This window comes from Haliotis asinina, unplaced genomic scaffold (genome assembly GCF_037392515.1).
Source record: "Haliotis asinina isolate JCU_RB_2024 unplaced genomic scaffold, JCU_Hal_asi_v2 scaffold_18, whole genome shotgun sequence".
NCBI classification, from domain to species: Eukaryota; Metazoa; Mollusca; class Gastropoda; order Lepetellida; family Haliotidae; genus Haliotis; species Haliotis asinina.
In genome coordinates, this window is record NW_027133890.1 from 766,655 (window position 1) to 778,076 (window position 11,422).

Genomic DNA, 11,422 nt, shown 5'->3' on the forward strand with positions numbered 1-11,422 from the left:
GATTGGCCCATGAGCCACCGCCTTCTGGCATAGGACTCTAGGCATTAAATATGTTAATATTTTGGAAATGAAAACTCGAAATGGCCAAGACCCAATATGTAGTTGAGTGTGCAAAAACATTTTTACTATGCACAGGGCATGGCGTGACCAGCCGATTGATAGAACCGGGCCAGTTCTACCACCCGTCTAGGCGAAGTCAGGGCCAAAGTGGTGTGTTAGGCAACAGGAACATGGCTTCAAGCTCCTATTGCCCTCAACCACCAGGATCCCTTCCTCCGCCGACACAGGGCCGCAACCCACGGCAAACGGGTTGGTGGACCAAATATCCCCCCGGGTCCACTACGGGGGTGTCGGCGAGCTCTTGGCGTTACCCAGCACCCACCACGAGGAGGTGGCTCGCCACGGGTGCCGACACTCAAGAAGATTCCCAAACTCCCTGGGTAAAAATATAGTGCAAAGTCCCATAGGGTTGCAGTACTTTCCAGAACGCAGTCTATATATAGCTCAAGTCTGGCACTGCCCTTCACCGAATATCCGCACATACACTATAGTACGCTTAGATAACCGTTACACAGTGAAAACCACTACCAGATAATAACAATTGATCTTCTCTTCTGATCGTCCCCATATGATCACCATAAACACACATATCATCAGCTCGTAATTGTAGTGACTATAACGATGGTTCAAACTGACCACCAAAATACAACCATTGACCCTCACTGCGGGACACAATATCGATAAACCGAACCTCGGTCTACGTTCCAGCCTCCCTAGTATATAACATGTTATATCGTAGGGGTTGGATAGTAAACCAGGACTAATGTTTTCAATAATCTGACCGGCAGCGGGGGCCTGCGAATAATGCATCGTAATAACTGTCGTCTTTCACATGTGACTAACTGAGAGGTCATTGTGGATGTATGGGAACATGTGACTATCCGAGAGGTCATTGTGGATGTATGGGAACATGTGACTATCTGAAGGGTCATTGTGGACGTATGGGAACATGTGACTATCTGAGAGGTCATTGTGGATGTATGGGAACATGTGACTATCCGAGAGGTCATTGTGGATGTATGGGAACATGTGACTATCCGAGAGGTCATTGTGGATGTATGGGAACATGTGACTATCTGAAGGGTCATTGTGGATGAATGGGAACATGTGACTATCAGAGAGATATATATGGGACTTATTTGGGAGGTAGATGGAGTAGTCTCCCTTGCATTGTACACGACCAGACAGATGAGCCACGCCTCTCTCACTGTTGTTGTGTTTGACAAAACCCTGGTTTGTGCAGGCATACTGTAAAACATGGAGTGGAGTCTTGGAGTGGGGTCTTGGAGTGGGGCCTTGGAGTAGAATCTTGGAATGGGGTCTTAATGTAAATATTTTGGTGACCGAGTTTGTTTTGCTTTGATCATCAGGATAGCTGAAACAGTTCATTCGTTTGGCAGAAACCATTTTGTATACACGTATCAATAAGCAATGTCAACTCCAGAAATGTCATTCTCTAACATCATTAATTGCTGGTCCTGTTCTGGGGCTTTGCTGCCACCATGAAAAAAGTGTGTACGAACAGATGGAAGGACGGATATGTCAACACATAGATATGGTCAACAGGAGAACTATTTTGGAATTATACGAACAATATGAAGACGAAGACGAAGGACAGGTTGATTTCGAAATTCTTTAGTTGCTTACACATGGCATGGCAAACAAATACACATGAATGAGGCAATGTGTCTAACTTTCGGACAGGTTATGTGTGGTCAGAGCATTAGAATGTCAAAGATTAGATGCGACCTGCACTCTGAATGACACAGGGAACCAGTGCTACTGAGGATAGTCATGCAAGCTGAGGCTACATTTTCATCACCATCTGTCAAAAGAAAATTGACATGCTTTAATTCAGGAAACTCTTGTATTAGACTGCCAAAAGTTGTTGATTTTTCTGATGTAATAATATCTGACCTAACGTTACTGCTTCAGCACCTTTACTTGTTTGTAGTATAGACAACATTTTGTTTTGTGTCCATAATGTCCTAAATTTTTAAGGTGACTATATGTTGCCAAAGGCATTGTAAATTCGGGGAGCTGATGTGACGTTTCAAATAAATTTATTATTTTTACCGTCATGTTCTTTCGCCAAATGAGTGCATTCTAATAGTGGATCTGTGTGCGGTTTTACTGATTTGTCCCGTGCCTTTTGGAATATTTGCCAAACTTTTAACACTTTCGATTCCACCTTGTTCTCCCAGCCTGGTATGGAATATATCTTTTGTCTGGCATTATGCCTTTTTTTTCTTTAGTGGTTCCTGGTGTTCTGCTGTAGATATTATCTCTTTTAGAATTTCCACGCGGTTTCATTTTACTAGGTTGTGGTTGTGCATGATAAAAGTACTGGACAAACAACTGATCGAGCATAGCTTCATCCTTCTCAGTGGTTATTGTTACACAGTGCAATGAACACTTTGTTCCCTGTGATATTTCCTCCTCATAACTGTCAGAGTTTCCTCATTTATGTGAGATTTTTAAGAAATTTTCCATCGTTTCCCATCTTTTCTCTCAAATAAATATCAGTTTACATCAATATATTAATTACTTACCCACGATTGATAACATCAGCATACGTCCGCTTCATATACTTCCAAATCTTTGCCATGTTTTGTAGTTGCCAAATTCCCCTCTTCTTCACTATACAGGCCAAACTTGTATGGATGGAGAGTTTCCACCAGTGTTTCAATTATCACTTGTGTAAACTGGTGCAAACAGCCTCCTTGTAGCAAATATTGTAATACTGCAATATGAATCACACACTGACAGTGAATGACATATTTTCGAGGAATTACCGTTTTGTAACTACAGGATGTTTAAATCGGACGACTATCTACCATGACATCGCCTTGATAAAGTTTCAGGCAAACCCTTTCCCAAGAATTAATGTCCCATCAACAAATATGAATACAGTGTTCTTGTTTATTGTAAGAGCAAAGAACATGATTAAACACACAAAACCATCTGCACATTCATGGCCGTATTTGAATATTTTCATAGAATCTTACACAATATATTCAGTACCATTACACAATTTCTAACTTTCTCACATAAATATTAAATTTCAGAAATCCAACATAGCTATATGGACTGTATATCTGTGGTATTATCTTTAGCATTTGTAACTTTATGGTATGATAATTTCCCAAATCTGTATGTTTATAAGACTCATCTCAGAGATGTGTTAGATAACCTATTACTGCATAGCATTCCATTAAGGAACACTGGTAATAACCTATATAAAACAAATGTAACATAAACAGTTTTACGGTCGATAGGAGAGGTTCTAAAAGAGCGGAAACAAAGTCTTAGGCCTTGGTGGTGCACACGATCAAGTAGTTTCAGGTTGTTCTGACAAGCTCCACCATACACGATGGAGCCGCAATCAAGTTTTGATCGCACTTATATCTATATAAGTGAAGAAGGGTAGTTTGATCCTCTCCCCATTTTGAATTAGAAACAACCTTTAATAAATAGAGTGCCTTCAGGCGTTTGACTTTTAGAGATTTAATATGGGGGCGGAAAGGTCAAATGTGAATCAAAAATAAGTCCCAAGAACTTAGCCTCCTTGACAACTTTGATAGGGGTGCCACTTAGAAATAGTTCTGGGTCTGTATGAGGTTTATATTTACGGCAAAAGTTTATACAATTGGTTATTGATTTAGAAAGTTTGAAGACAAGAATTTTCAAGACACCATTTATCTATTTTGTTTAAACATAGCTGCAGCTGCCGTTCAAAAGTATGCATATTTTTACCACGTCAAGAAATATTAAAATCATCCACAAATAACAATCCATCAACTGAATCGTTTAAAACTTGAGATAACCTGTGTATCATTATACTACAAAGAGTGACTGAAAAAATACTGCCTTGTGGAACACCCTGATCCTGATTGTAATGATCAGACAGGGTAGAACTCACGCGGACTTTAAATTGTCTGTAAAGATCTGGCTATGAATTCAGGCAAACGACCTCGCAAGCCGAAGTCATGTAAGTCTCTTAAAATACCATATTTCGAGGTTGCGCCATATGCTTTTTCTAGATCAAAACAGATAGACACAGCATGTTGTTTATTAATCAGTGCGTTTTTACAAATGATTCCAAACGCACTAAGTGATCGACAATACTTCTATTTTTACGGAAATCACATTGTATATCTGCTATGAGATTATTTATTTCCAAGTACCAAACAAGTCGATTATTTATCACGCATTCCATGGTCTTGCAAACACTACTAGTTAATGAAATCGGACGATAATTGGATGGATCGGTATGATCACGTCCAGGTTTAGGTATTGGTACTACTATGGCGTCACGCCATGACGGAGGAAAGTTACCCGATGTCCAAATATCATCAAAAATATTTAGGAGAGTTTCTAGGCAGGATTCTGGTAAGTGCTTCAGGAGTTGATAATGTATGTTATCAACTCCTGTAGCAGTGTCATGAGCCTGATCAAGAGCAGTATGGAGTTCATGAATAGAAAACGTTTCATTATAATCTTCCCATTATCAGAATTGAAATTAATAGTTTTCTTTTCTTCTTGTTTTTGATACTGCTGGAATTTAGGTAAATAATTAGAAGAGGAAGAGTGTTTAGCGAGTGTTTCGCCCAGTTTATTGGCAATATCTGATTTATCAGTAAGTAATTGATCTCCATGTTTGAGATGATGGACAGTAGATTTAGTACCTTTACCTTTAATTTTCTGGACCATGTTCAATATCTGGGACATGGGTGTCCGAGAAATTATTTTGAATACATAATTTTGCCAAGATATAAAATTTTAAATTTATTTAAATCATGCACCATGGGATTGGGACGGAAATAATGTTCCTCTTTTTTCCTTGCCTTTCTAGCTTGTTTATATTCATCAGTGAACCATGGTTTTCGTATGTCTGGAACTACAGATGACTTTGGTATACACTCATCAGCTATGGAATTCAGCTTATCAGAAAAACAACAACAAACATTAACAGCGTCAGGAACGTCAATAAAACGTTCAGGTTTACGTTTTGCTGCACACAGTATTTCATATAAAGCCCAGTTAGCCTTTTTAAAATTACGCCTAGCTTGATGATGGAGGAACATCAGATGGAGTTACAGCTTTTAATACAGTAGGAAAATGGTCACTTCCACAGAGGTCATCGTTGACTGACCATTCGAATTCATTTAGCAGTTCTGAATTTGTGAGTGACAAGTCGAGAGCAGAATGAGTCCTTGTACCAGGATATAAATATATGCTGGAACCATCATTATCAACACATAAATCATTGTTAAAACAAAAGTCCTCCAACAATTTACCTTTAGTGTTTATAGTTTCACTACCCCAGGGTGAGTTGAGCCCATGTAAATCTCCCATTATAATACAGGGCTTCCGGAGTTGGTCATAAAGAGCTTAAGGATCAGTTCACCTTCAGTCGAAGATGGCGAAATATAAAGAGAGCATAGCGTAAACGCTACATGTAAAGTAATTATCACTACAACATACATAACACTACATATTAGTATTAAGTGAAACGGGACTTTGAATAACGTTTTGTCTGACTAGTATGGATGATCCGCCAGTGGTCCCATCACCTGGAGGTGCAAAACAATGATATGCATTAAATTGACGAAGGTCAAATGTATCTGTTTTTTATATATGTCATAACGCTGAAGGTGTAAACTCTTTGACTAATAGCTGTAATTCATGTAAATTAGTCCTCAATCCTCTGCAGTTCCACTGTACAAGATTTTTGGAAGAAACTATCTTTTGGGGGGATTTATTGGGGATCTAACCCGCACTCTTTTGGAGGGCGACAAGCTATGTGCCCTAGAATGGACGTTTTCGTCAACAGTTAGCTGCACATGTCAGGCAGCAGTTGTAATGGTCATTGTCATAGCAGAAGGCAGTATCGTTAGCTGGACATGTCAGACAGCAGTTGTAATGGTTATTGTCATAGCAGAAGGCAGTATCGTTAGCTGGACATGTCAGGCAGCAGCTATACTGGTTATTCTCATAGTAGAAGGCAGTATCGTTAGCTGGACATGTCAGACAGCAGTTGTAATGGTTATTGTCATAGCAGAAGGCAGTATCGTTAGCTGGACATGTCAGACAGCAGTTGTAATGGTTATTGTCATAGCAGAAGGCAGTATCGTTAGCTGGACATGTCAGACAGCAGTTGTAATGGTTATTGTCATAGCAGAAGACAGTATCGTTAGCTGGACATGTCAGACAGCAGTTGTAATGGTTATTGTCATAGCAGAAGGCAGTATCGTTAGCTGGACATGTCAGACAGCAGTTGTAATGGTTATTGTCATAGCAGAAGACAGTATCGTTAGCTGGACATGTCAGACAGCAGTTGTAATGGTTATTGTCATAGCAGAAGGCAGTACCGCTAGCTGCACATGTCAGGCAGCAGTTGTAATGGTTATTGTCATAGCAGAAGGCAGTATCGTTAGCTGGACATGTCAGACAGCAGTTGTAATGGTTATTGTCATAGCAGAAGACAGTATCGTTAGCTGGACATGTCAGACAGCAGTTGTAATGGTTATTGTCATAGCAGAAGGCAGTATCGTTAGCTGGACATGTCAGACAGCAGTTGTAATGGTTATTGTCATAGCAGAAGGCAGTATCGTTAGCTGGACATGTCAGGCAGCAGCTATACTGGTTATTGTCATAGTAGAAGGCAGTATCGTTAGCTGGACATGTCAGGCAGCAGCTGTAATGGTTATTGTCATAGCAGAAGGCAGTATCGTTAGCTGGACATGTCAGACAGCAGTTGTACTGGTTATTGTCATAGCAGAAGGCAGTATCGTTTGCTGGACATGTCAGGCAGCAGTTGTAATGGTTATTGTCATAGCAGAAGGCAGTATCGTTAGCTGGACATGTCAGACAGCAACTGTAATGGTTATTGTCATAGCAGAAGACAGCATCGTTAGCTGGACATGTCAGACAGCAGTTGTAATGGTTTTTGTCATAGCAGAAGACAGCATCGTTAGCTGGACATGTCAGACAGCAGTTGTAATGGTTATTGTCATAGCAGAAGGCAGTATCGTTAGCTGGACATGTCAGACAGCAGTTGTAATGGTTATTCTCATAGTAGAAGGCAGTATCGTTAGCTGGACATGTCAGACAACAGTTGTAATGGTTATTGTCATAGCAGAAGGCAGTATCGTTAGCTGGACATGTCAGGCAGCAGTTGTAATGGTTATTGTCATAGCAGAAGGCAGTATCGTTAGCTGGACATGTCAGACAGCAGTTGTAATGGTTATTGTCATAGCAGAAGGCAGTATCGTTAACTGGACATGTCAGACAGCAGTTGTAATGGTTATTGTCATAGTAGAAGGCAGTATCGTTAGCTGGACATGTCAGACAGCAGCTGTACTGGTTATTGTCATAGTAGAAGGCAGTATCGTTAGCTGGACATGTCAGACATGTCAGTTGTAATGATTGTCCCCTGAGAACAAGGCAGAATGGCGTGCCTGGTGTCACATTCGACATATCTGGAATGTAAGGTCATGGGAAGGGCCAACTGGTTGGATTTCCTTTGTTCATGACTGACAATCGATCTTCAGGGTAGTGTCACAGAAACAATGCATAATTATGTCCAATGGAATATCTTTGTGGCACTAATGTTAAGCGGAGACTCATTGATGATATAGGGGTGACTCTCCCATGACTGTAAACTTGACAGTGTGATGATAAGACAGAATCCGAATGGTCAACGGTTCATCACTAAGACAAGTTAACTAGTTAGTTAACTAGACTAGTTAAGACAATATTTCGATGACCACCATCTGCAGACATTGCCAGAGTTTATGGAGGACGATACTTCAATAGAGTGTGGGTGTCCTCAGATATCCCGTGCAATCAGCGGAGATTTGAACTGACGATGTCACACCTTCAGTCACTGTTGACAGGCTGCCTTACATATGACAGGGTAGTGCAGCGTCACACAAATATCCTTCCATTTTCAGTCACAGTTTGTGAATGTGTGATTGCTACCGTTAGGGCAGGACATGCTTTCCCTTTCTACGAACACCTGGTGCCATCACTGATTTTCAGTAATCGGTCCACATAATTTTCACAAACGTAATTTGTTTAAGAAGATATTCAGCTTATTATTTTGCAATGGCGTTCTCAGATTTGACTACCAGTGAATTTTCACGAAGCGCAAAGTTCTCACCATGTTGTAAACAGGGTCAAACTTCATGATCAAAGTTCAATATGGACCATGAGTCTAAGATGTGGAATGTGATGAGAGTCTGTTTAGACACTTCAGTGAAAAATGATTCCTGCAATTTCAGATGTGAAACAAAAAGCAAAATGTCAGTGTATCATAGAATTAACATCTGGTCTCACTTTTAAACATGGCTCTGGCTTTCAGGAGAATGAAACTAAATCTGAAATAGTTTGTAATTGCATTCATGTCGACACTTTTTTAAACACACGTATCTATGTTCTTCCCGGTCCCTTTTCATTAGAAGGAAACAGAAACTAAATCAGTGGTCACTAAATAACAGTCAGACATATGTACCAGGTGCGAAGCAAGGACATCTCCCACATATATCTATTGGGATACAAATGTAAGTACATGTATGTCTTTTTATTAATGTGTCAGTAGTTGGAAAGCATTTCCGGTGTTTGATGCGCTCGCATGTTCATGCCCAGTTCGCCTCGATATTCCTATATTCTTAGACAGCGCTTTATACACACATACATACATACACACACACACACACACACACACACACACACACACACACACACACTCACACACTTCTCGTGACGTCATACGTGGACGACCCGACCTTGGGCGATCAGAAGTGGTGCCAGTTTGTTGTAGACGACCTCGCAAGTCATACACAGTACGACGGCTGAAGCCCATTGCTCTTGGGACGTCAATAACTGATATTCCCGACTGTAACATGCCAACGGCACGTTAACGGTGCACATTTGACAAACGTGGCATTTAAAGTACCGTTAGAACTGTTATTTACAGGTGTGTCTTTTTCAGTTCTTGAGGCCAATGCAAACACATGTACATCAAGAAAACTTTTGTACGACGAATGCATGGATTTGAGTAGGTTTACTAACATTTTTCTAGAGTTGAAAAATACTAATAATAGATGTATCAGCAGAGAAAAAATGTTCATTATTTTTAAAAATTAAACTTTGCGAAGTTTCTTTTTGGACTTATCATATTTAAATGACATTGAACAATATTTTTACCTCCTTTTCATGTGATGGAGTTGTTTTTTTATGACAGTCACGAACTATGTGTACATTTGAAATGATGTGAACTACTTTTTCCCGACACACTGTGATACTGTCACCCTATATAGATCATTTACAATACCAGTTTGATATATTTACTTAATGTCATGAGCATGTTTGTATTCTTGTAACTAAATCGAAACATGTTTTCATTTGTTTGCTCGTCCTTTAAACTCAAGGCCTTTGAAGAAATGAAATGATCTCCGATTGGCTAGTAATGACTTCATGACATGATTTCAGTCGTCTGTGAAAGTAAAATGTAGCTGTTCGGTTTTAAATGTTACCATTGTAAATGTACACAGTCATAGTAGTTTGTATGCACTGTGCAGCTGTCAAATGTGACGTTCATGTTATATACAACTGGACACTATATCCCCATCCAAAGTTTCTGTACTTCCTCAACTGTCAAATGTGATGTTCATGTTATATACAACTGGACACTACATCATCATCCAAAGTCTCTGTACTTCCTCAACTGTCAAATGTGACGTTCATGTTATATACAACTGGACACTATATCCCCATCCAAAGTCTCTGTACTTCCTCAACTGTCAAATGTGATGTTCATATTATATACAACTGGACACTATATCCCCATCCAAAGTCTCTGTACTTCCTCAACTGTCAAATGTGACGTTCATGTTTTATGCAACTGGACACTATATCCCCATCCAAAGTCTCTGTACTTCCTCAACTGTCAAATGTGATGTTCATGTTATATGCAACTGGACATTATATCTCCATCCAAAGTCTCTGTACTTCCTCAACTGTCAAATGTGATGTTCATGTTATATACAACTGGACACTACATCCCCATCCAAAGTCTCTGTACTTCCTCAACTGTCAAATGTGATGTTCATGTTACATACAACTGGACACTATATCCCCATCCAAAGTCTCTGTACTTCCTCAACTGTCAAATGTGATGTTCATGTTACATACAACTGGACACTATATCCCCATCCAAAGTGTCTGTACTTCCTCAACTGTCAAATGTGATGTTCATGTTATATACAACTGGACACTATATCTCCATCCAAAGTCTCTGTACTTCCTCAACTGTCAAATGTGATGTTCATGTTATATGCAACTGGACACTATATCTCCATCCAAAGTCTCTGTACTTCCTCAACTGTCAAATGTGATGTTCATGTTATATGCAACTGGACACTATATCTCCATCCAAAGTCTCTGTACTTCCTCAACTGTCAAATGTGACGTTCATGTTATATGCAACTGGACACTATATCCCCATCCCAAGTCTCTGTACTTCCTCAACTGTCAAATGTGATGTTCATGTTATATGCAACTGGACATTATGTCTCCATCCAAAGTCTCTGTACTTCCTCAACTGTCAAATGTGATGTTCATGTTATATACAACTGGACACTATATCTCCATCCAAAGTCTCTGTACGTCCTCAACTGTCAAATGTGACGTTCATTTTATATACAACTGGACACTATATCTCCATCCAAAGTCTCTGTACTTCCTCAACTGTCAAATGTGATGTTCATATTATATGCAACTGGACACTATATCCCCATCCAAAGTCTCTGTACTTCCTCAACTGTCAAATGTGATGCTCATGTTATATGCAACTGGACACTATATCTCCATCCAAAGTCTCTGTACTTCCTCAACTGTCAAATGTGAAGTTCATGTTATATGCAACTGGACACTATATCTCCATCCAAAGTCTCTGTACACTATATCCCCATCCAAAGTCTCTGTACTTCCTCAACTGTCAAATGTGATATTCATGTTATATACAACTGGACACTATATCTCCATCCATAGTCTCTGTACTTCCTCAACTGTCAAATGTGATGTTTATTTTATGTACAACTGGACACTATATCCCCACCCAAAGTCTCTGTACTTCCTCAGACATGTAACAACCTTGTGATCGTTTCAGGAATATCAAGATCATTACGCAGATAATATGTATGGCACATATAGTAACGTCCACCAAAGGTACAGTCAAATCATTTTTTCTTTCCATCAAAGGAAACTAATTTCATGTATATCATAATATAATTGCTCCAGTCGTACATAATACGTATTGTCTCAAGTGATGCTTTAGATATATATAAAGATGTTA

General features: G+C 39.6%; 1 protein-coding gene across 1 annotated transcript; it reads right to left on the reverse strand.

Moving 5' to 3' along the window:
• Window positions 1-5,889: 5,889 nt before the first annotated feature.
• On the reverse strand, window positions 5,890-7,542 carry LOC137269919 (delta and Notch-like epidermal growth factor-related receptor). The gene has a single exon (XM_067803762.1). The coding sequence runs from the start codon at window positions 7,540-7,542 to the stop codon at window positions 5,890-5,892; it is 1,653 nt and encodes a 550-aa protein (XP_067659863.1).
• Window positions 7,543-11,422: the final 3,880 nt, after the last annotated feature.